The 27,653-nt window shown below is 42.7% G+C and overlaps 1 protein-coding gene across 3 annotated transcripts in view; it reads left to right on the top strand.

The window, feature by feature from the left end:
• Nucleotides 1-27,653, top strand: part of TMEM94 (transmembrane protein 94) — a 734,938-nt gene that overhangs the window by 395,745 nt on the left and 311,540 nt on the right. For all 3 annotated transcript variants that reach the window (XM_086930762.1, XM_086930761.1, XM_086930760.1), the window contains one exon: nucleotides 8,948-9,263. In XM_086930762.1, coding sequence (XP_086786888.1) covers nucleotides 8,948-9,263 — 316 coding nt within the window. The remainder of the gene's footprint in view (nucleotides 1-8,947; nucleotides 9,264-27,653) is intronic.

Below are 27,653 nucleotides of genomic sequence, written 5' to 3'. Positions count from 1 at the left end.
CCACAGCATCACTCAGCGCCACCACAGCATCACTCAGCGCCACCACAGCATCACTCAGCGCCACCACAGCATCACTCAGCGCCACCACAGCATCACTCAGCGCCACCACAGCATCACTCAGCGCCACCACAGCATCACTCAGCGCCACCACAGCATCACTCAGCGCCACCACAGCATCACTCAGCGCCACCACAGCAACACTCAGCGCCACCACAGCAACACTCAGCGCCACCACAGCAACACTCAGCGCCACCACAGCAACACTCAGCGCCACCACAGCAACACTCCGTTACACAGTGGGTAACTGAAGTAATCCTCCGGCATCTGTGTAAGATATATATCCAATAAAGAAGATGATGCCTTGGAATACATAATGAAAAGCTAAAGGATAGAGATCAATACATTATCCCTTCCTACACTAATAAGTCACATGAAAAATCTGTGTCTTATTACCATCTAAGACCAAAGGCAACCATAAACAGTTACAAGAACAAACTTTTTTCTTTATTTAGGCATTTTTTACTCAAAAGTGAATATAGATAAGTTGTTTTTCCTTTTCTGAACATATATGTACAAACATATACATTACAAAGATAATTATATACACACACTATTTACATTTTGACAAAGTTACATACATTTTGTGCCTTTACATCTCATAGCCCTAATATTTATCATAAAAAGAATTCTACTAAAGATATTTTACATAAGGCATTCCTTGAAAAGAAGATCACTCAAAACACTGGAGCCAGAGAGGCTTCTTACTTCAACCTCTATTTTTTATACTCCTTATTGAATTTTTTTAATGTTGACGCGTTTCAGCCCTATTATTCTCGGGCCTCATCAGGACTAGGGCAACTGTTTTCAAGGATCCGCCTACAGGATCAAAAGAATTTTTTATTTATATATATATATATATATATATATATATATATATATATATATATATATATATATATATATATATATATATATATATATATATATATATATATATATATAATATATTCACAGAGAAAACCATAGGTTTCACACCAGTTATAGTTAGCTGGAAACTTTACTGACATAAAACCATTGAAATTCCCATGTTATAGTTAGTTGGTCTCACTATAACTTGCGCGCCTGCAATGCACTGCTGATGACGTCACATATTACATCACTCATGACACCATCCTTGTGACAGAGTGAGAGACCTCCTTCAGTGTAATGTAACCCTTGAAACACATATTCAAAAATAGAAACTAACATTTTCAAAATAATGGAGATACCCATACCAGTTACAACAACCAATTCAGTAATTCCCCCATCTAGATACACATCCACTCATTCACCAACAGTTCTATATAGTCACTCATACATATACTCACTCATCATATGTAGTGATTCACCTATACATCCTGTTACACACCGACAGTCATCCAAAAGTTACTCACACACATAATCACACATGCAAATAAACTATTGAACATCCATTTATTTGCATATACAGCTATACACACACTACCACCTTACTTCTAAGGAAACTTACACATACTTACTCTCTTAAACAATCACTTATAGAAACACATACTTATTTAAACAGGAACTCTTACAATCTCTCACTCTCACATATACTCACTTATATACATCAATACTCACATATACTAGATTAAAACATATGTAGTTACTGATAAAGACACTAGTGAGACAGTCATTCACTCACTAACACACACATATACACACACATCCACCCATACAGTCCTGCACATATGCTGTCTTCAAAAGACATAGAAACAGTGAGTCAATCATTGATGCATACCAAACCATACAGACACTCATACTGATACTAAAAAAAACATCTAATAACCCATATACACACACATGTAGCTACTCACCAACCCATGCAGCCACTTATAGACAAAGTGAAACACTGATACAAACATTTAAATATTTAAACAATACTCGCTAACAATAAGCCAGTTAACCAATCATTTTTTTTTTTAAAACATCCATTAAGACACTTATTTAAACATTTATTCTTCCATCGTCCTTTTTCATATAGATATATAAAACATATTTATTTTTCAGAAAGACACACATTCACTGGATGGTGTCATCAGTGATGTCATGAGTGATGTCACTGACCATGTCATGAGTGATGTAATATGTGACTTCATCAGCAGTGCATTGCAGGCGCGCAAGTTATAGTGAGTCCAACAAACTATAACGTGGGAATTTCAATGGTTTTATGTCAGTAAAATTTCCAGCTAAGTATAACTGGTGTGAAACCTATGGTTTTTTCAGTGAATTTCATAGGTTTTTTAAATGCTAATTCCTAACTATAACTGGTGTGAAACCTATGGTTTTTTCAGTGAATATATATATATATATATATATATATATATATATATATATATATATATATATATATATATATATATATATATATATATATCCAAGAAAGACGTGCGCAATACATCACACTGCACTGGCCACACCAACAGTGCTTGCAAAAGTTCTTTTTATTTAAAAAAAAAACAGGCATAATGCGTTTCGAGTTTACACAACTCTTCATCAAATGCCAAGCTGCAGTGTCCGTGGGTTCGTTATGATTTAAATAATGTAGCTCATAAGGCAGTGAGGAAGGACTACCGTCATTAACTCCAGTTTAAAGGGACAGTGTGTAAAAAATGTTCTTCCGTTTGCTCTATAGAAAAGAAAGCAGAGGTGAGTACTTGAGTATTGCAGGTTTCACAAGTAACCCCACAGTGGTACAAAATAGAAAAGTTTTCTCTGCTGTTTTGTATATAAATATATATATATATAATATATAAATAAATAAATATATATATATATATCTCCTACTGGCGATAGCCAGTAGGTATATATAGTTAGGACCTAGCTACCATAGGAAATCCGCAACATTCTATTGGGAATAACTTTGGCGCCGGTTGAGGAATTTGTGTGTAATTTTCCAAAATTTAGGCCAGCTCCGCTCCGCTCCTTCCCTGGAAGTTTCGGGGGGATTCGTCATGCGGGGGCCGAGAAAAAAGCGGGTTCCCAAAACTTGTTTTCCCCATGTTAATTTCCATAGGACGAATAGACAAGGCTACAGCCCGAACCGCTGAATGGAATTACACCAAACTTTGCAGAATTGTAGGAACTGGTACGCAGAAGTTCCTTTTTCTATATATGGTGAAAATTGCTCCAGTGGTTTTTACAAAAATTAGGTTAAAAAACACATATATATCTATATGCGCGCTACCAGGTACGCGTACCGGGGAGCGCACCCGGCGCGCCAGGGAAGTGCGCGAGCGGAAAGCTGATTTGCTCTCGGGTGTCTGTCAACATTCTAAACAGTCAGGAGAGTCCGCCATCTTGTGTCTCGGTAGAATCGAGACACAAGAGCTGAAAATAAAAAGGGGGTAATGATTATAAGGGGGCAGGGTAGACACCCCCTGACCCCCTAGGTTTTCTGACGGGGGCCTAGAAGGTCCCTGTGGTGCAAAAAAACAAATTTTTTTGGGAAATTTTCGCGGGGTAACCGCTGAGTGCGTTCCCATGTACGCTTACAGGTACGCGTACCCTGAGCGTACCACGGGGAAAACAAGAAAAAAAAATATTTTTGGGCCTGGGGGAGTCCTTCTGGGACCCCCTGAGCAGGCCTATGGGGTCAGGGGGCTTCTACCCTGCCCCTTTGCGTGTTTTGCACCTTTGTTTCACTGCTTTCTTGTGCCTTGGTTCTACAGAGGCACAAGATGGCTGCCAACACTTCCTGGTTTGGAGTGTTGACAGACAGTGGCACCCAATCGGCATGCCTTTCACAGGAAAGCTGCATGCTCATTGGCTGTCAATACTTCTAACCAGGAAGTGTTGGCATTCATCTTGTGCTAGGTTGACCGAGGCGCAAAAGAAGCAGAAAAACAAACGTGTAGAAGGCAAAAAGGGGGCAGGGTAGAAAGAACCTGACCCCCTAGGGCTGCTCAGGTGGTCCCACAAGGATATTAACATATTTAAACGTTATACGCTAATAGAATTAGCATTTAAAAAACCTTGCAAATTCACTGAAAAAACCATAGGTTTCAGGCCTTATATAGTTAGGAATTAGCATATAAAAAACCATTGAAATTGCTCCTATATAGTTAGTTGTACTAACTATATTTCGCGCACCCGCAATCCACTGCTGATGATGTCACATATTACATCATTCATGACATGGTCAGTGACATCACTGATGACATCATCCACGTGACAATCACATACACCTTTTCATACACTAGTACAATCTTTCTTCACTCTTCGTAAAATACAGAGTATCATATTTGAATCCATTGGCACAGCAATACAAGTATCTAAAAACCCACTCATTGATTCCGAGAGGTATACACACATCTAATCACTTACCTGTAGATTCACTCATACATGCTGTCAATGAACAATAGAACACTATCAAAAATACTTATACACCTATATCGACATTACACACCAGCACACAACCTATACACATATGAAGTTATCCTACTCACTTATGCAAACAATGGATCATACTTACATACTTACTTAGCTACACACTTCCTCTATTCATTTAGATAGTAAGTCCTATTTAGAATATTATAAAATCATTATTACAAGTATACTGTTATCCATACAGTCACTCATACAATCATTGAGTCTTATGTATACTTATTTATATAAAACAACTGACACATACACTGCCTTTTATTTTTCTAGTTTGTTGGACATGTACCATTGAGAAATATATTTGCTCGTCACCACACCCATAAAGATATTCACTCACCCAAACAACTGTTAGAACATGTAGTTTTAACTTCATATATCTACTGAATCAACTATTCACACATCTTTGGGCAGTCACACACCCTCCATCGAACCACACACACATTCACTCTCCCATACAAATAATCAATTAACTAATCAATAACTAATATAGACTTTCACATAGCTAGTAACCAACTGGAGAACCAGTTTACACAACAACTGACAAAGTGATACAGATATTTACACAGTTTAGTCACTATCCACTATATTTAGTGAGCTACTATACATTGTTAAAGTGCTCCATCCAAATATTTATTTATATATATCCACTCATACTTCAATGCAAATTCCTATATATATAATGCATATTTAAATAACGAAGCAAACCCCATTCACTGGATGATGTAATCAGCGCCACCACAGCATCACTCAGGGCCACCACAGCATCACTCAGGGCCACCACAGCATCACTCAGGGCCACCACAGCATCACTCAGGGCCACCACAGCATCACTCAGGGCCACCACAGCATCACTCAGGGCCACCACAGCATCACTCAGGGCCACCACGGCATCACTCAGGGCCACCACGGCATCACTCAGGGCCACCACGGCATCACTCAGGGCCACCACGGCATCACTCAGGGCCACCACGGCATCACTCAGGGCCACCACGGCATCACTCAGGGCCACCACGGCATCACTCAGGGCCACCACGGCATCACTCAGGGCCACCACGGCATCACTCAGGGCCACCACGGCATCACTCAGGGCCACCACGGCATCACTCAGGGCCACCACGGCATCACTCAGGGCCACCACGGCATCACTCAGGGCCACCACGGCATCACTCAGGGCCACCACGGCATCACTCAGGGCCACCACGGCATCACTCAGGGCCACCACGGTATCACTCAGGGCCACCACGGTATCACTCAGGGCCACCACGGTATCACTCAGCACCACCACGGTATCACTCAGCACCACCACGGTATCACTCTGCACCACCACGGTATCACTCTGAACCACCACGGTATCACTCTGCACCACCACGGTATCACTCTGCACCACCACGGTATCACTCTGCACCACCACAGTATCACTCTGCACCACCACAGTATCAGTCTGCACCACCACAGCATCACTCTGCACCACCACAGCATCACTCTGCACCACCACAGCATCCCTCTGCACCACCACCGCATCCCTCTGCACCACCACCGCATCCCTCTGCACCACCACCGCATCCCTCTGCACCACCACAGCATCCCTCTGCACCACCACAGCATCCCTCTGCACCACCACAGCATCCCTCTGCACCACCACAGCATCACTCTGCACAACCACAGCATCACTCTGCACCACCACAGCATCACTCTGCACCACCACAGCATCACTCTGCACCACCACAACATCACTCTGCACCACCACAGCATCACTCTGCACCACCACAGCATCACTCTGCACCACCACAGCATCACTCTGCACCACCACAATATCACTCAGCACCTCCCCAACATCACTCAACACCACATCAGTATCACTCAGCATCGCCTTTGCAATAGTATCCACCACATCATCATCACTCAGCAAGACCTAAGTATCATTCAGCATCACCTCAGCACCGGTCACCACCACCACTACCACCTCAACATCACTCAACACCACCTCAGCCTGCTCTCGGAATCTGCCATCTGTTGATTCTCCCCTACCGTCTGGGCGCTGCTCGTGTTAAAATACAGGTACTAGTTCACAACCTTCAATCTCCAATTGTGTATGCCCCCTCTAAACATTTTTTAATTGTACATACAGTTTTTTAATATGGTCGTTTTGTTGGAAATAATGCCTTCTTGGTCATATACAAGTGCACAAAAATGCTTCTGGCACTTTTTTTATCACAACTTTTCTGCATGCTGCACAGCAGCCACACTTCTCTACAGCACAGCTTAAACACATTTACGATTGTGGTTCCAGAGTCAAAAAGGAGTACTACAAAATCACCCTATTTTTAGATTAATAATTTGATCAATGTTTTCCTCAAAAGAGAAGCTTACTTTTGTCCTTAATTTTATTTTAACCACATGGCTGCTGCGGGGATTTTTGCGCTGTGCTGCAAATTGCTATTTTGGTGCATTTATGACGAGCTCAGCTCGTCATCAGCACACGACACCCGTGGGTGATGACGAGCTGAGCTCGTCATCAGCAGCGAAAGGGTTAAAAAATTGTAATCAAGATGTTGGCACCATTCTTCAGTTGTTTCCAAATCTGTTTTCTGCAAATTGATAAGCCATGATGAGGATCTTGTTGATGTTGAATTACTGAGTACCTTCCAGACAAGAATTTGTAAGACTCGTCTTGTGCCTCCCTCAGATGATGACAATAGTTAATTAAGTTCCTGTTTACTATCTGGTCTATATTTATTAACCCCAACTCAAGTTTCAGTTGAGAGACGAGACCAGAATTAAGCAGTGAAAAGGTGTACTCTCATGTTTTTCTACAACGTCTATACTTGACTATGTAATTATGTAACCTGTAACTCGCTGATCCTCATGTAAAGTGCTCTGATACCTCCGGGTCTAGCCAGCACTATACACAATTTTGCAAATAAATAAATAAAATGAACATTGGCAAAGGCCATAGCTCTGCCTAAACACTTATAAGGCCCCAAAGGCGAGACCTATTGGCTATGCCAATGCTTGTTATAAAATACTCGCTAGTACTGAATCACCGCTCAGCAACAGAAAGGTTTATGCTAACGCGATATATAAAGAGCCCTATACCTTTTCAAAATAAGACTAAAGCTTTTAGTTTAATTTTACATTGGGTTAGCATTTAAAAATATATATAATTTTTTTTAATATTTTGTTTAATACAGGAGGTAATACAAATCAACTTCCTTATGCACAAACTGGGGACAGCACACCCCAGTAGCAGCATTGAACAGTGCATAAACAATGCAGATATTGTTCATTCTCTCCCCAGCCCCTTCATTACCGCTTCCCAGGCAGCAGAACTATTGCTTAAAATCAGACATCTAAAAGACTGCCTCTTTTGGAGGAAGTTTACTTGGCATTAGTTTGGAGATACAGAATATGGCGGTTCATGCCATTAAAATTGACTCATGAACATGTAATGTCTGGCAAACCTTTTTTGCTTGCATTCAAGATCTTTCAGATATTGCCACTTGAACTGACTTGCACATATTAGGACTACCAACTGATCAAAGCAGGACCTGGAAAGTGTACTTAATTTTTTTTTAGTCCTGATTTGTTCAATATTTTTGGGTGAATTCACCGACTGGGCATAATTAACTTGATAGTTGCATCCTGTTTTATTGCATATGTGTTCTGTTATATTATCAATGAGGATTAGGATGCTGCAAAAGTTCTCTTGTGTGGAGCTATGTGTGTTTTTTAGTAGGGGCATGATCGTGCATTGAAGTTATCCTTCATTCATAAATCAAAGCTACATAAGAATTCAGCTACAGATGATAACCTGATCCTTCACCACCTGCACGTAAGGAGAGTTGACGATCTACTAGAACCATAGCAGTCATTCAAGCCTGCATGCTCTTTGATCTGCCTGCAAAGAGGCTTCCAACTTCGCTATTGCGCATTCAACTTAGCCTGAGAACAATTTTTATCTTTATAAATTCCAATCTAATGCAAAAGTGGTGGCTTTATAGCAACACTTTCTGCTTTGTGATGTCTGAAATAATCACAAGGACAATGTTTCAAGCATTATGCATTAGCCTTCCTTTCCAGGAGTGACTCCCAATGTAGGTAGTTCATGATGAGAAATGTCTTTGGGTAAGTCTGCTGAGGTTCATGCTTAGTTACTTCTCCCCATCTGCATTCTTGGATGCCTAGAAATCATCCTAGTAGTCCAGTGGAAGGGTTGCTGAAATGTAAAAGTAAATTTATCATCGAGGCACTTGTACTCCTACTTCTACACACCTCACTTTCTGATAGAGTACCATTTTTTGCTCCCTGTGTGGTTATGGTTTGACAGAACAAAATAATTAACTGAAATTAGTTGTTTCCAGATTAGGAGAATGTCATGTTAGCCCGGGTGAAGGAAGCAGAGAGAGTAGAACAGGGTTAATAAGAATGCCTTTGTAAATTAACCTCTGTTTCTCTACATAAACATTTACTGTTTTAATATCTGTTTTCATCACTCTTTGCTTACAAGGTTTGTGCCGAGGGTGATGCATTTGCTTCTGAGGCTGAAGATTATGTTTGTGACTATCATCTGGAGATGCTAAGCCTGTCGCAGGACCAACAGAACCCTTCCAGTATACAGTTTGATGATGCCAACTGGAAACTGCACCTGAGTTCTTTGAAACCGCTGGGTTTAAACGTGCTGTTGAACCTGTGCAATGCAAGTGTGACAGAGTGTCTGTGCTGCTTCTCCGACCACCTGTGTAATATCGCCCTGCAGGAGACGCACTGTGCTGTTCTTCCTGTCCACATACCCTGGGGGCTTTGCGAGCTTGCCAGGCTAATAGGTATGTTTGTGGAGCATCCTCTTTCTAAGAATTGGAAGACAGTGATAGGAAAATCTTCAAAACTGACCTATAATTAATTGTTCCAGCTAGATCCCATGTTGTATCCAAGGTAGTTATTAACTTGTGCACATTTTTAAGAAGGCGTAAAGGATTCCAGCAATTCTCAAAGTCTATTACACATAGCTATTATTTTTTTTTAAATTTAAAATAGCTGTAAATATAACATAGAGAAATATTTTTGCAATCTGATTTTCATGCACACAAGGTTGAAGGTGTTTTTTCATTGTTGACTGCTAGTTTTTGAGAAACAGTTTCTGCATGAGTCTGTTTTTTTCCTGATTTGCCTTTTTAGTAGTGTTTTTGAAAGATGTTAATGGTCTGCTGTTGGTGGGTTTTTTAAAAATATTTTTTTATTTTTTTCCTTTTTCCTGATTCTTTAACAAAGAAGATGAAACAATCTTTTGCATGGTAGTTCTTCTTAGAGTTCTGATTTTGGAATAGTCTTTTGATGCCTTAGGTTTTTTTTTAATGGATATTAAAATAAAACAAAGAAACTGTTTTCATAGGAGTTCCCAACACCATACAATCCATTTTTGGCTGTTATTGAAGAGGGGTTGAATGTGGGGAGAAGTTTGGACTTGTATCCTTATATTATTTAGATTTTATTTTTTTTAATTAAAGATGTGTTCGAGGCATATGAGCTGCAGATTCTACACTTTGCATTAGATCGCTACCTGGTGTTGTGCTCGGATGATTGCATGTTGTTGTCGTCTTGGAAGAAACCTTTTGTAGTCACGAGATAGATGACACCTCCCTTGGACGATAGTGCGCATGGGCATCGGCTCCATCCTTAGATAATTTTTTTCCTCCACTGGGTTTGGATGAAACTTTTCCGCTCCGTTTCGAAATCTACTTTTCAAGTACTTTAACGCGTAAAAACGTATTCAAACTTAACCAAACTACTCTCGATATCGATAAACGTCAACTTGACTCCATCATCTCGATTCCGGTCGTCGACGCGGGCTGTTGGGTCTTTCCACGCCGTGAGGCCTACACCTCATGGAAAGGACGCCATTCAAAAGATGCCCCAAGTGTGGAGCAAAGTTTCCACACAGTGACCATCACTAGGTCTGTAACCTGTGCTTATCGCCAGAACACGACGAATCCAGCTGTTCAGCCTCTGCATCCTTTCGATCCAAGAAAACCATTCGAGATCGGAAGGCCCGTTGACACCACATGCAGAGATCGGCTCCGGAACCAGTGGATATCTTCGACGAAGAGGTTCCGCTCGTCCCCGAAGAAGATTCAGACGATCTCCAAATCGTATCCGAGGCAGACGACTCCGATGACTCCATACCATCGGGTCAGCGCGTGAGTACTACTGCCCCTGCCACATACTCAGCACCCAAATCGAAGTCAAAGGTCAACACTCTGCCTCCGGGGCCTAGTCACGACCGAAAAAACACTTCGGAAGCCCCGCCATCGAGCCCGGCTCCAAAGAAAATACTCAAGCCTTCCGGTAGCTCCTTACCAAGCAAGCTGCACTTGCCGATCCCACCAGCTCCCTCGGCACCGAAACCGAAAGAAGTCCTGGCCCCGAAACTGTCGGCTTCTAAAGACAAATCTATGAAGCCAGAGCCTGACGCCTCGAGGCCGACGAGACCAGCTTCTACTCTGAAGCCAATATCTTCTGTACCGAAACCTACAAGGCCTGATTCCGATGCTCTCAAGCCCTCGAAACAGAGTACAACTCAGAAAACAATACCTTCGGTGCCAAAACCTACGCCAAAGGACACAGTAACAACCCCCAAGGCTAAAGACAAGCAGCAACCACGCCCCAAGGCGAAGAACTTTTCCAACCTGATCCTCTACAAAAGAAGATCTACATGGACCCAAATGTAATGTAATGTGTCTTGTAAAGCGCACTGCTGCCCTGAGGCGTCGTGGCGCTGTAGACCGCTGGGGAACCCGTCCTGGCCATCCCTGTGAGATGGTCCCTACTGGGTATCTCCAAGGTGAAACCAGGCATCCCCGGCGAATGTGGGGGGCCGTTGTAGAGATGAGGTAAGCTAATGCCCAGAGTTGCAGAGTGTGATCCCTTGTTAGAGTAGGCACCGAGACGAGAATTATCGAGTCCGCTGACCCTGGTCCATGACCCTGCCACGTCGGGAATTGAACTCTGGTCCTGGGCCGTTCTCTGCTTCCGGGTCTGCCGCCTCTAACCAGTGAGCCACACCACTCCACTTCATGTATCCACTACACCACACAGGGAAAGGAAATCAGACACAGCACCTACACCTGCAGTGCCTGTCAAGAAGTAGGACTCTGCCACATCTCCTATGCACCCTACTTCTCCTATACTTCCTTCTCCTTCATCTCCTGTTCCCCTTAACATTTCACCTCCGAATTCTCCTGAGAACTCTTCTCCTTATTCTTCACCAAATACACTTCCAAATGATGATAGGTATAGCATAAGGGGAGGGGCAGACCCAGATGAGCCTTTTCCCTACCCTATTGATAATCCAGATTGGGAGTACCCAAACCCACAAGATGTGCCAGATATTCCGACCCACATTCATATCCATCAAAATCACCTCCCCCAGAAGACAATATTGGTTTTGGGCACTTGCTGAATAGAGCTGCCATCTAACATGGGGTCACCATGCATTCAGATGAGGCAGAGGAAGACTTTTTATTAGATACGTTTGCACAATCACAAAATTCTGTTCAAATTCTGCCTATGATTAAAGGGGTCATCAAACATTCTCCAGAAGTATTTAAAATCCTGTATGTGCTAGGATTCTAAACCCTAGAATTGAGAAAAAGTATAGGCCAGCTCCTGAGGATCCTGCCTACATTAAAGGACATCTACCCTTAGATTCCCTAGTCTTGTCAAATGCTAGAAAAAGAGCAAACTCACAGACATCCGGTGAAGCACCACCCCCTGATAAAGAATCTAAGGTGATCTATGCTTCAGGCAAAAAGATAGCTGCACAAGCTTCCAATACATGGCGTATAGCTAACACACAAGCCCTCCTTGCAAGATATGACAGGGCTCCCTATGATCAGTTAGAGACACAATAACAACATCTACCTGACCAATTAAGGCGTAGGCAAACAACCTTATACAAGAAGGCAAATTAATTTCAAATGGCTCAATCAAGTGCGCACTTGATGTAGCAGACACTGCATCCAGAGCTGTAAACACTAGTGTCCTACTTAGACGTCATGTGTGGCTATGCATTTCAGGATTTAAGCAGGAAGTGCAAACTACCATCTTAAATCAGCCATTCAACCAACATCAATTGTTTGGACCAGAGGTAGACACAGCACTTGAGAAAATGAAGAAAGACACCAATACAGCCAAATCTATGGGAGCTTTGCAATCCACACATGCTAGAGGCTCCTTTCGTCGCTCCTTCTATAGAGAAGCTCCAAACAGACTGGCGCAGACAATACTGCTTCCTTTAAATCCAATACACAGACATCCTCCAGTAAAGGATATTTTAGAGGAGGCTATAGAGGTAACAACAATAAAGGAATAGGTCGAGGTTACAACAATAATTGAACCTCTTCCACCACAAAACCGTGACTTCCCTCTGCTCCCCCAACAACACTCCACTCCTGTAGGGGGCAGACTAACACAGTACCTACCGGTCTGGAATTCCATCACAACAGACAGGTGGGTAAGAGAAATTATACAGTATGGCTACTGCCTCAAACTTACAGCTACCCCTCCACACATACCACCCAGATAGCATCCAATGTCTGCAGAACATCTTACCCTGCTCAAACAAGAAGTCCTATCACTTCTTCAAAAGGACGCAATAGAAATAGTTCCTTTACAACATCAAGGAACAGGGGTTTATTCGCTGTATTTTCTAATAACCAAAAAGGACGGGACACAAAGACCAATTCTCGATCTCAGGTCCCTCAATCACTATATACACTCAGAACATTTTCATATGATCACTTTACAACAAGTGCTCCCATTGCTGCAACAAGGCGACTTCCTTACAACACTAGATCTAAAAGACGTCTACTTCCACATTCCTATACATCCTTCTCACAGGAAGTATCTGAGGTTTGTACTAGGATAGTATTATCAATTCAAAGTCCTTCCATTCGGGGTAACACCTGCACCAAGAGTGTTCACAAAGTGCCTAGCAGTAGTAGCAGCACATCTCAGAAGATAACAGATATAGGTCTTCCCATATCTATAGGATTGGCTCATAAAAGCCAAGTCATTCAATCCGTGTGTCCAACACACATCTCAGACAATTCAAACATTGCACGACTTAGGCTTCACAATCAACCACACCAAGTCGCACCTACAGCCCTCTCATGTACATCAATATTTAGGGGCTACAATAAACACGTCTACAGCTCTAGCGTATCCCGGTCCAGCAAGGATACAGAGCATTCAAGCTTTAGTCACAAAGTTTCAACACCAACACTCTCTCCTAGCCAGAGTGTTCATGACACTAATAGGCATAGTGGCGTCTTGCATCTTTATTGTGCCATATGCAAGACTACAAATGCCTCCGTTACAGGAATGTCCAACACAACAGTGGAATCAGGCTCAAGGACAACTAACAGACCTGGTGTTGGTGGACAGCCGCACACATCGCTCTCTGCAGTGGTGGAACAGCAAAAAGTTGACAAAAGGGGGACCGTACCCCGAACCTGTTCCACAAATAGTACTTACAGCAGACTCATCTCTCACAGGATGGGGAGCCCATCTCCTACATCATACGACTCAAGTGCAATGGACCATTCAACAAAGATCGTTCCATATCAACCACCTAGAGCTGCTAGCAATATTCTTAGCGCTCAAAACCTTCCAAGTACAAAACAAAGCTGTTTTAATCCGGTCGGACAACATGACAGCCATGTACTATAAAAAAAAAAACAGGGGGGGACACACTCACTACAGCTGTCCCAGCTTGCACAGAACATTTGGAGATGGGCCATTCCACAAAACATGTATCTGTTAGCAGTACACCTTTCAGGAGTTCACAATGAGATAGCAGATCTGTTAAGTCGACAGACACAACCGATTCACGAATGGGAACTACATCAGCAAGTTCTTCTACCATTCTTTCACAAGTTGGGTCATCCAGACATAGATCTCTTCGCCACACACGAAAACGCAAAATGCTCAACCTTCGCCGCCAGGTTTCCACACCCGCTGTCCAAGGGCAATGCGATATGGATGAACTGGTCAGGCAGATTTGCGTACGCTTTTCCGCCACTACCATTAATACCACTAATAGTGCGCAAGCTACGACAACAGTCGCTCCAACTGATTTTAGTAGCTCCCATGTGGGCGCGCCAACGTGGTATACAACACTGCTAGAACTATCCCTAGTTCCACACCAGAAACTACGTCTGACACCATCCCTGCTAACACAGAATTATGGAGACATCGGACATCCATTCCCAAGCCAACTGAATCTGGCGATCTGGCTCCTGAGGTCTTAGAATTTGGTTATCTTAACCTATCACCAGACTGTATGAATATCATTAAAGAAGCCAGGAGACCTACTACTAGAGCTTGCTATGCTGCTAAATGGAAAAGATTTGCCATTTACTACAACAATAACCAAATTGATCCCCTAGTTGCTTCCATCCAAAATATTATTTGCTACCTTCTACATTTATAAAGATGTAACTTGGCATATTCATCTATATGCCACCTACATCTAGCAGCAATTGCAGCTTATTTACAAAATAGACAACATCTGTCTTTATTTAGAGTGCTTGCTATTAAAGCATTTATGGAAGGATTAAAAAGAATCATTCCTCCCAGGTTACCACCCTCTCCGGTGTTGAACCTAAACATTGTTCTTACAAGACTCATGGGACCACCTTTTGAACCTCTACACAGATGTGAACTGCAATTCCTCACATGGAAAATAGCCTTTTTAGTAGCTATTACCTCTCTTAAAAGAGTTAGTGAGATTCAAGCTTTCACTATACAAGAACCATTTTTACAATTACACCGTAATAAAGTGGTTCTCAGAACAAATCCTAAATTCCTTCTAAAAGTCATTACTCAGTTTCATTTAAACCAATCTGTAGAGTTACCATTGTTTTTCCAAAACCCAGACTCTGTAGCAGAAAGAGCTCTACACACCCTAGACGTTAAAAGAGCTCTTCTCTATTATATAGATAGGACCAAATCCTTTCGCAAAATAAAGCAACTGTTTGTAGCTTTCTCTCAGCCACATAAGGGCAGCCCCATCTCTAAAGCTGGAATTGCAAGGTGGATTGTAAAATGTATACAAATATGCTATCAAAAAGCAAAACGTACATTAACAGTTCCTCCCAGAGCACATTCCACACGCAAACTAGGAGCCTCCGTTGCTTTCCTAGGAAATATTCCCCTAGAAGACATCTGCAGGGCTGCAACATGGTCTACAACACACACTTTCACTAAGCACTACTGTGTTGATGTGCAAGCATAGCAGCAAGCTGCAGTAGGCCAAGCTGTCCTAAAAACTCTTTCCAACTACTGCAACGGATACAGGTGACCACCGCTAGGGGAGACTCTGCTGCACTATCGATGTAAAGTGTAGAATCTGAAGCTCATATGCCTCGAACGGAAAATGCTACTTACCAGTATTCATCTGTTCTTGGCATGTAGAGCTGTAGATTTCTACATGCCCTCCCGCCTCCCCCGGACCTGTATCTGTTCCAGTTTCATCTTAATTAGATATACACATGGACATCCCTTCTTTATTTCTACTAACTCCATCATGGCGAAAAACAATCTAAGGATGGAGCCGATGCCCATGTGCCCTATCGTCCAAGGTAGGAGTCACCTATCTCGTGACTACAAAAGACTTCTTCCAAGTCGACAACAACATGCAATCATCCGAGCTCAACACCAGGTGGCGATCTAATGCAAAGTGTAGAAATCTGCAGCTCTACATGCCAAGAACAGATGCATACTGGTAAGTAGCATTTTCCTTTTCTTTGGTAATATTGTTGTTGCATTAGTTAAAAAATACTGTGTTTAGGAGCATATCTCATTAGAAAGCGAAGAATATTAAAACAAAATTGCTGACATATCAGTTTATGAAAAAAACAAGTGAGGGATTAGGCTTGTCATGAAATGTTTTGTCAAAAATATTCTCATCAGCAAAAAATGTCTGGATCTCAAAGAATCATTACAGAGAGATGAGGTTGAAAGATCACAGCTGGGATTCCTTTTTAAAAATTCATCTTTTTATTACATTTTGTCATTAACCAGGGGTATACAAGGTATAGCAGAAAATCTCAAACAGTTGCCGTCATCCCCCACCCCCACCCCCCAAAAAGTACACATGTACATGTTTCAACCATAAAATACAGCAGTTCTCATTGGCATAATTAATCATATAGTTATTAATTTTGTTAGCAACCATGCCTGTAAACAATTAATGTTGTTTGAAAAATGAAACCATCACTCCAAAATACAAACTTTGTAGTACTCCATACAGTCAGTGTGATACACATGAAACACCCTCCTGTAGCACACTTGGTGTGATCCTGCAATACATTTGGTAATTTCACACCTGTTTTTTTCACAGACCTTTCTCTCACAACTCTTATTTTCTACTTTCATTCAACAGCTTTTACATTTACAACAGTGTGAAGACTTTCTCCATCCTTTTTTGGTGGATCTTTCTTGTCAGAGTGCCTTCCTCTTCTGTCAGGAGTCCGTTGTATTAGAGAAAGAAAGTTTCTTTGGACAAACACTATGTGTAATATATATGCCTTCTTTTGATTCTGTTAAAGTGGCATTTTTGTGGTATGATGTTTAAAAGGACCTGCAATACTAGAGAATGAATTTGACTTTGAGTCTAGCTGTAAGATCTGAGGCTTCCAGCTTGCCTCCCCAAGGATCATTCTGTTTTTACTATGGCCATGTCATCAATGTCGAAGGACCCCCACAAATGGTGTTCCAGAGACAGAAGGATAGAAGGAGGTGTGAAAACAGAAAAACTACATGGCCATTGTCATTCTCATTATTCCCATCCTCATCACCATTGAAAACCATGGTGTAGCTGTTGAAAGCAATGGTCTCAACATGTTCACAGTCTAATATTAGCAACAACATCCAACAAAGAGAGTAACCCTTTCATATAAAGGGTACAGGGTTTGTTAACCAAATAGACATAAATGTGTGTAATTAGATTATATATATATAATATAATTTCTTTGTTGTTGTTGTTACTTTAAACATTGTTTTACAAGTGGTATACAGAAGTGGCTGAAGGAACGAAGAGGTATGGAATGTTTCTGAGGAAATGTCCATTGTAATAATATCAAGAAACTGAGGGGGAGGCCGCTTGTATATTTCATTCAACATGAGCATCAAGATAACAACGCCAGTGATCCAGTAAGTTTTCGACTTCAGTTCACTCAAAGCCAAAGAAAGAGGGATATTATCGGAGGCTGTGAAGGAGGCTATTATAGTCATGGGACTCAATGTGGATAGGGACCTAGAAGAGCTAGGTTTGTATAGACCATTATTCATGCTAAACGTAGATACAAAAATGCTTTCCAAAACTCTAGCAAGCAGATTTGTAAGAGTAATTGGGTCCCTAGTGTAGCTGGACCACTGTTGATTCATTGTGGGCACCAGTACACTTATGAACCTGAGACTCTTTAGCTATGAAATGTACTCAACTGAACAAACAAAAATGAAGGGCATTTAAGAGACGCTCAACATTGAAAAGGCTTTTGCTACTATCAACTGGGTATATTTGATTGAAGTCCACACCAGAATGAGCTTTAGACCTAACTAGCAGGGTTGAGGTAGACTTTTATGCCAGGATGGCAGGGACCGAGCCAGAGGCCTGGTGTTTGACGAATGGAATATAGAAAAGGTACCAGGCAGGGTTTCCTCTCATCTAATTTTTGTTTGGGCTAGCAATGCAACTATGGGGAAACTGGGGAGGAGATGCACTGCGTACAATGTCACTGTACACACATACTCTAGTTTGGCCAACCACAGGTCTTAGGCCCCTGCTCCTACAAGAATTTAACAAGTTTCTGAGTACTTCTGGATTGTGCATCAACAAGAGTAAAAGAATCCTGTACCCGCTAGTAAGTCTGGTATCTGGTGTCTTGTAGGAAAAACCCTGATAGAGTTTGCGGCCACAGGTATACTGTGGGAGGTGGACGTGTTTCGCTATCTGGACATCCGAGCAATACATTCAACTAAACAGTATGGCTGTAAGGTAGAGTGGGGACAGAAGATCTCAATTCAATTCTTTGACATCCCCTGCTCTTCATTATGAGGAAAGTGGCAATCGGTAAAATGTTGTTACTTCCCCACTGTCTGTCTACCCTACAAAACACTTTGTGCCTAATTCCAGTAGTTAACTTTTGTGGGCGAGACTGCCTTTTGGTGTCACTGGTGGGGGCCAAAAAAGAAATAGAATTTGACTAGATTCTCTAATGCTGGATAGAAAACGGGGAGGGCTCTGCCTTCCAGACCTGGAATACCGTTAACAAATCTAAGCTACAAGATGGTGCACTGAATTAGAAAACTGAAAAAAAAGTCTGCTTAGGAGCTATGTAGAGGAGGAAATACTGCCAACCTGCTTCATAGGAGGAAAAAGCCTACTAGCAGACACCCCACATGTCGTGAGGCAAGTAGCAACAGTGTGGAAAACTGAGGTCAGAAGGGTTCTGAAGAGACTTCTGTTCTGTAGATCAATCCAGATATATTGATTACAATTATTCCAACAACTGATACATACACCACCTCAAGATCATCACTTTGTCTTGAGAGACTTCGGTTCTCAACCATGAGACGCTGGTCACCACATTGCTTACAGGATTTCCAATGAGGGTGGACGACATAAGTTCATTTCAAGATAGTCTGCAAGAGAAGCAGCAAAAGTAAAAATCTACATGGAATTACCCACACCACAGTGTTTGTAATTAATCCAAGCCCACTCCTTCCATTAGTGGCCCCTATTTCTTTGGTACCAGAATCCTAGAGTTAGGTAGGAATCTTTTTAACCATCACCACTATCAAAGCAGCAACACCATGGCTACTCAAAAGTATACTTCTCCAGAGCAAACTCCAGACTTTCCTGCACGTGATATTTTATTATACAGGAAAGTGATAACATTACATGCAGGAAAGTAGATCATTGTAATCTTTTTTCACTATTCACGACTTTTGTGAACCCGACAGTCTCCCTCCTGGTGGAGGATAGTAGATGACCTGGAGAACTGAACACTCAGGTGATAAGACCCAATGATGATGATGATGATTCTCACCTAACCACAGGAGCGGAGAATCAAAATATACTGTTCCTATGTTAGTATGATTGTGGGTCTCCGTGACAATCCTATAGAGATTCTGGAAAATCGACATACGTGATTCACTCCCTTTGATTGTGAACATATTAGCTGTGAAGGCGGAATTATGCTCTGCTTCTGTAGTAGGGGATCTCTGTGTATAGTCATAATCATGTGAATGGTCCCGCCCATGTGCGTGGACCCCGGAGCTCTTCAATAGATATAGTCTCTTAAGGTGTCTTCCACTGCAGTCCTGGACAGACACTTAAGAGATAATAAAAGACAACAATGCAGCCTGAAAACCCCAGGCTACTCTAGCCATTGCTTCATCCTGAAGTGAAAAGGATAGCCAGGTAACAATTAAATTTAACTATTTTACTGAGTTTCACACATAGAGAAACTCCTCTTCACAAAAATCCCTTTTTCATGATAGAGTTGAAGGGCTGGACAGAGTAGCCCCATAGGCTGCCATTATATGTCTGTAAATGGATACCATGCCTTTAAGGATCCTTCCAGAGACCCTCGGTATCCCATGATGCACAGCCAAAGGCCAGTTACTTTCAGTTCTTTTTTCCGGCTCCTGCTAGCAGAACCCTGGAGCATTAGCTCTTAATTTTTGAAGTTTTTTTTCACTCTTAGTGATTATTTCTGGATTTTTGCAGTTTTACTCAACGTGTTTGGCCCTTGTCTACATTCTGCTGTGGTTTTTTGGCAGAATTTCTGCAGTTTTCTTGTCTTTATGCTATCTCTATCTGATAAGTGCTGTGACCGCAGTAGGAAAAAGGCCAAGTTTGAAGCTCAGAGTTTGTGCTCTGTGCTTGCCTGTGTCTTATGTATTTGACACTTGTCTTCTCTGTAAAATCTTTTCCAGGCACCCTGCTGACAGGGAGAAGATTCGGCTCTCAGGGTTGGAGCAGGGAAGACTGAAGGCATCTTCTTTAGCCTCTGGGTAAGGAGAGGGTGGGGAGGACCCTCATCAGAGCAGCCTAGTAAGCTGAAATCACAGAAAGGCAGAAACCCAAATCGGTATCAAAGACACCATCTCCCAGTACTTAACAAACGTCTCTGAGATTGAAGGCCAGCTATGATGCAGTTCCTGGAGAAGGTTAAAATCCCATGGCTTGCTTGCAGAGGACCACCTAGCAAAGTTGGATTCAGACCTTCAGAAAGTTGAGCTTATAGCTGTCACACACAAGCTACCAAGACTATGTAGAAGCCAAACAAAGAGGGATAGTATCGGAGGCTGTAAAGGAGGCTATCATAGTCATGGAACTCAATCTGGATAGGGACCTAGAAGAGCCAGGTTTGTAAGGACCATTATCCATGCTAAACATAGATACAAAAATGCTTTCCAAAACTCTAGCAGAGCATGATGTGCCCTCTGGGGTGTTCCCCAGCAGGAACGCAACTGACAAACTTATGCGGTTCCGGTCAGCGTCGAGGAAGGCGACGTTGAGAGCAGGTAGGGCACCGATATGCTCTCCGTCGACCCAAGACTCCGGTGAACGCAACGTCCAAGGTGAACGTCGAGGAGTAGACCTGGAGGACCTCGACATTGTGGAGATGGTAGACGTTGAAGTGAGGAATTGACGTTGAAGGGATGATAGACGTCGGGGTGGAGTAATGTTCGACGTCGAGGTGGAGTGATGCTCGGCGTCGAAGTGCAGCATACTCGACGTCGAAGTGCAGCGATGCTCGACGTCGAAGTACAGCGATGCTCGACGTCGAAGTACAGTGATGCTCGATGTCGAAGTGATGCTCGACGTCGAAGTGAAGGTCGACGTCTGGGTGAAGTGAGGTTCGATACCGTAGTGACGTTTGACATCATGGTGATGGTCTAGGTCGTAGGGATGGCGACGTCGTAGTAATGGTGACGTAGTGAAGTTGACCTCATAGGTGTATCGAGGAGAAGTTGACGCCGAGGGGTCATTACCTTTTTTATTTTTTTTTCAAACAAGGGGTACCAGCCACCAATTTCAGTACTGCTAATTAATACTGCAGATTCTAAATAAAACGCAAAAAATCATTGTACTTTACTTTCATATTTGTATTGATTCAACTTCATTTCAAACAACTGTTCGTTACTCTTGATGCATAGGAGGAATACACATTTCATTCAGTATATTGTGCGAATCAAAATTGTATGAAAAACATTTTACAAAAATATATAATCAAAAACAAAGACAAAACACTGCTGTATTTGCATCAATTAATTACACCAGTCCAAAATTTCAACAATTGCCTGCCAAAATTCAAATTCTATGTGGCACTATGACAGGCAGGCTGCGGGGAAAATTATTTTTTATAAAAGTTCGCTCTCTGGGTATGTTTCAATTATGACACCCTCACTAGAGTCCCATTCAATGTTGGTCCCTCACAGACGATGAAAGACAAGCCGACACGTTTCCAATCCCCTTCTGCATTGGCGGATTATCATCAGGGCTTTAGACCACGGTGTAATCCTGGTATTTAACAAAATATTATATAATGAGTAGTGCCTGTCTTTGCCTCTCCTTATCAAACTTTTAAATAAACCAACCCACTAAGTACATACCAAGAGTACCTTATAGCTTTTGATAGGCTTCTTTTAAAAGTCCATCTTCTGTCCCTAAACACAACCAAATTGATTTGATAAAAGTTTGAGTCTGACGTTATGGGACAATCTTAACTACTATCTTTGTTTTTTATGACTTAGAGTTGGAAGCACTTACTGGAGTCTTCAAACATCTATTTAGATGACTCCCCAATTGTGTTCGTGTTTCCAGACACGGTCAGCTTAGGACGTTTTGAATTCATCCGGCAAACAATTAAATTGCCATTGTTTATACAGACCGGAGTTGCTTACTGTTTGTGTCTTAGGAAGAGCTTTCCACCGCATTTCTCTTACTTGTATGAAAGTTTCCTCTTCTGCCATATGAATTGTATCCTCATCTAAATTTGGGGCAGCATCATTTCCTGTCGCAACCAGAGGAGACTTTTTTTTTTAAAAACGCAGTGTAAATGGAAAGCTATTTGTGTAAATGTGCGCTTTCATCGTCCTTATTAATCTATCTGCTGCAGCCCATTATGTTATTACATTGCACGTCGTCGCGATGGAGTACTTGAACCACTGTGACATTTTTGTTCTGTATGGCAGTTTCACCGCCCGTCTACTTCACATTTCATAACGGTGTTTGCAGCGGGTTTCACTTACTTTGCAGCTGTGTTCTTCTGGTATAGATTCAGTCTTCTCTCACCAAACGTGTATCACTCGATGCTTGTGCTGTCTCTGCCTTTATGCGTGTCATCATTGTGTTCCTTGTCCCTTTGGATTATGGGACTTGTGGTTCCAATGTTCAAGTTTGTGCTTGGTTCAACTCGCTTAGCTCATTTAATCCTCTAGTTGTACAATGGAACTTTAGAATTAGATACGCTTCTTTTTTAGCCAGCATATTTTCTAAATGGCCTCCGCGTGGGGGCAATTTAATACCGAATAGTACAGTCCATTGAAAGTCTCTTTCTGAATGTTGTTGGTCAACAAAATGTTGCACCATTGGGGCGGTCAGTACTTGATTTTTGATGCGCGATCTATGTTGTACGATTCGCTGGTTCACCTGTTGGGTCGTTTTGCCAATGTATATTTGAGAACATGGGCATTTGATCGCATAAATGGTACAGTTAGTGAACTCCTTGTGTGTCCATTTAATGCCGTCCTGTATAAACTCATGGCCCTCAATTGTCGTACCGCCGACGGAGCAGTCCCCACATTTTCTGTGACCTTGAACGGGGGGTAACTTCCACTGCGTGCGCAAATCACTGACTGGCGTTGGTGTTCGTCCCAAGTCGGCTCTGATTATTTTTTGCCCAATGTTTTTATTTTTATGCATGGCAAATAGAGGTTTTTCCATCTGGAGGTCCAATCCGGTTAAAAGGTGGCAATTTGATAGGATGATCTTCTTGTATTTATTGGTATGTGGACCAAATGTGGATACACACACCAGTTTCTCCATAGGAGGTTTCACTCTGTTGATTAGCAGGGTGTCTCGTGGTGTATACCAAGCTCTTTTGACAGCGTGTTTCAACAATTTTCGGGGATAACCTCGATCTCTTAATTGGTCATTAAAGATGGATGCATTAACCATAAAATCTTCTTTGCACGCGCAATTGCGCCTTACTCTTAGTAGCTGTCAGTATGGTAAATTGTTTTCAGATTTTTGGGATGGGAGCTCCGATAGTGTAAGATGGTATTTCTGTCAGTGGATTTCCGATGTAGTGTTGTAGTTAGTTTCTGATTATCTTCAAATACTTACACGTCAAGAAATGTCAATACTGATTTACTTTTTGTCATGGTAAATTTGATATCTGGATGTCTTGCGTTTAACCATTCATGGAATTGTGTTAGTCGCTCTTCAGGGCCACTCCACACGCACCAGACGCCGTCAATGTACCTGTACCACCGTGTGATACAGTCGCTTAATGGATTATCGTTGTCGATACATTTTCGTTCAAACAGGGCCATGAACAATATGGCCGTTTAATGTGCGAAAGGACACCCCATTGCTGAGCCATTTACCTGCATATAGAACGTGTTCTCAAACCTGAAATAATTACGCTTCAATGCAATTCGAGACAGATCTAAGATGAAAGCTGTCGGGACTCGGTGTGTTCTTGTACATGTTTCAAGATAAAACTCCATGGCTTCTAGCGCTTGGTCCTGGGGGATTTGTGTATAAAGTGACGTTACTTCAAAGGACACTAGCCACTGCAAATTACTGTTGAACGATTGACCTTCATTTTATTTAAGAAGTCCGTAGTATCTCGCAAATATGAGGGTACTTGGATGATTAACTGCTTCAAGAAAATGTCAACGTATTTGGCCACTGGCTCTAATATTGATTAACACCCGGAGACAATCGGTCTCCTGGGCAGGTCTGTCATGTTTTTGTGGATTTTGGGTAGGAAGTTAATGACCAGGATACGCGAATTTGTTTTGTTCAAGTAGTCCTACTCCTTCGGTCCCAGGATTCCTTCGTCCAGTCCCAATTTGAGTTTTTCTTTTATCTCTTCCTCGATAAGGCGGGTGGGATCTTCACTCAGCGGTCTGTACCATTCTTTGTTCAAAATTTGTTTGTTCGCTTCTGCTAAATGCAGGTCTCTGGCCCACACTACAAGTGCTCCCCCCTTGTCGGCGGGTTAAATAATCACAGATTCTTCATTCTGTAAGTTCTTAATCGCCTTGTGCTGTTGTTTCGATATGTTCATTTGAACATATTGTTTTTGTTTTTCAAGATGGTTAATTGAAGACATGACTGCTTGTTCAAATGCCATCACTTGTTTCGGCGTCAGGTGTGGTGGAGGGGTAAACGTACATTTTTGGGTTAGGCCCGAGGCTTCTTTGTTTCCTTGGTATTCTTTTCCTGCAAAAAACACCTTCAATTGAATCTTTCGAAAGAGATCCAATGTCTCTATTTTCAAATTTGCAAAGTCAGTCCGTAATGAGGGGATACATTTTATTCCCAACTCCAGAACTGATTTTTCGGCTTGAGTTTGTACTCTTGATGATAAATTGACTATGGACGTGGTATTCAACTCTTGTAATAGTTCTTGCGGGTTCTCATTTCCCATTGTGGTTGAGGTGGCTTGAAGCGTACTCTGTTTCTCGGGTCGCCTTGTTCTAAAAAAGGGCCCTGTCGCTTAGATGTCCCTTCTCGGGAATTTGTGTCACCAGATGAGTCCAAGGAGGATGACTCCGAAAAGGTTGTGAATCGGTTTTTTGATCTTCCTTGGTATTAGGTTAACACTCTGCGTGCTTCTACATGTGTGTAGTAATCTTCTTTAAGATTAGGGTATACAGTTTCAATGTTGACATTTTTTGTGTCCTTCTCAAATTTGTTGGTCTTGAAATTGATTGTATTGTTCTTGAAGGTCTGTACCTCCTTTTCAATTTTCTCTAGCAATGCTCTGGCATCGGCTTCAGAGTGATTGTTTCTAATGGATATAGTTATGCTCTCAAGTTCTTCAAGTTCTTTTTGACATATGCGGGCTGCAGTCTCGATAGTATGTACCATTAAGTCTCGGCTACAATTTGTGCTGATGAAGCTGAATCCTTTTTTTATATTCGGGATCCCCGGTAAAGACCACAGGATATTCTTTACTTGTAATCCCCACGGGATCGTCCCTGCTCTAAAATGGGATAAGAGGAGGGGTCATTACCGGCGCTCAACGTTTAGGTCCTGTTCCAGACCTCGCTCCGTGGTGAGCCTATCATCGTCGGCGGGGACTTCGTGTTCCCGGCAACGTCGACACTAGATTCTGAGCAGTGGATCAACGTAGAGGAGCCCTTCTGATGGACAGTCTGGGGCTACTTACACGTGGTCTGCTTGCAAGTTTGGAGTATTCGCGTACCTACTCACCATCTAGGTCGCCTCCTGCTCCACTCCCATTGGTGATGCCACCGGGGTTGCCGCTGAATTCTCTCTGGCTCCTCTCCCACCCACTGCCTCAGGGGCCAGTGGCTCCTCAGCCTGCGACACCCTGTGGAACCTTGTTGACCCAGAACAAGGTCTCGTTTTGAGGCATCGGTTGCATGGGCTCCGCTGTCTTCCATAAGGTCCTGTCGTCACCGTTATGGACGGTCTTGGTTCCGACATGCCAGGGATACATCTTCCACGAGTGCGGGGAGGTTCTCTCCGACTCTTACGAATTTCCCCCATAGCGGGTTGTTCACTGGTTGGCGGTACTCAAATTTCGTCCATTGCTACCTGCCAGGAGGTTCTGGCTTTGCGTCTCCCTCTACAGTGAGTGATGTTTAAGACTCTGCAGATAACCACAACAAAAAAGGAATTTAATTTCTTCCGTCCACTGCTTCCGTTGGTTCTGGGTTTGGAGGAACCGGCTATAGTACTGTTTATATTTTTCCAGAGTCGGACCCTTCCTTCCTTCCGGTTGCACCCTACTCCTGACTTTGTCAGAGTGGTGGCGGCATGAAAACAACATGCTGGTGGCCCGCTCTTGCTGGGCCGTTGCGATACTTCCCTGTGGGAGTCCCTTCAACAATTTGTGGCTCTCATGCCCAGAGACAGGAGGAAAGCCTTACAGAGATAGTATAGAGGGCATTATGGTTTTAGATCTATTCATCGGCGCTGCAGCGGATAATTTGCTCCTGGCGACCCCAGGGTATTGCCTTGATTTTTTTCTACAACGACATACTTGTATTAGTCTGCCATCTCTGAAGACTGCGGCACAGCAGTGTGTTTCTAATCTCCCGTTCTCTGGCACAACTCTTTGGCTCCCATGTGGATAGCGAGTTAGCCCGCATAAAGTCCGTAGCGGAGACTTTGAAGGCTGTAGGTTTGGGGAAGCCTGGAGAATGGCTTAAGACCTTCTGCCTTTCTAGCGGCGTTATTCCTCCCGGATTTTTTTACGGAGGTCTCGGGCTGCCATTGAATGATTCAGGACAAGTGGGTGCTGAATATTGTGCGCTGTGGATACTCGACATTACAAGTTCTCCTCCATCAAACCCTCCAACTCGATCAGCTACATATGCGAGTTGTGGAAGGAGGCTGACGCCCTCTTCCAGAAAAGGAAGATAGAATCGGCTCCTTTGGGACAGAAAAGAACGGGACTGTACTCACTCTTCCTTCTAGTGTGCAAGAGGGACATGACCGGGTTTGGACACGTTTTGTATTAGCAACAAGCAGACACATGGGTTCGCAGAGTAAAAATTCTGGTTGTTGTCCCTGCATTAGGTTCCCCCGCAACTTCATCAGGGAGGCTGGCTATGCGCAATAGATCTGCAGGACGCAGATTTTCACATACCCTTAGCGATGAAAATATTGCACGTTCCTGTTTTTCGCAGTGGCAACAACCATTATCATTACTTTGTGTTGCCTTTCAGCCTGAAGTCATCACCTCAGACATTTTCCATACGCAAGGCTGTAGTGGCGGCGCATCTGCAAGGGAATAGTGTCTTAGTCTATCCATATCCAGACGTCTGGTTGATCAAGGCAGCTACTTTCAGGTAGCGCGCCTACATTTCGATCGGACTTCCAATCTTTTACTTCGTTTGGGACTCCGCATCTACCTCACGAGGTCTGTCTCTGC

Source organism: Lissotriton vulgaris, chromosome 7 (genome assembly GCF_964263255.1).
Source record: "Lissotriton vulgaris chromosome 7, aLisVul1.2, whole genome shotgun sequence".
In the NCBI taxonomy this organism is placed as follows: Eukaryota; Metazoa; Chordata; class Amphibia; order Caudata; family Salamandridae; genus Lissotriton; species Lissotriton vulgaris.
The sequence above is the reverse complement of the archived record's forward strand: the minus strand, read 5'-3'. Positions and strand labels throughout refer to the sequence as shown.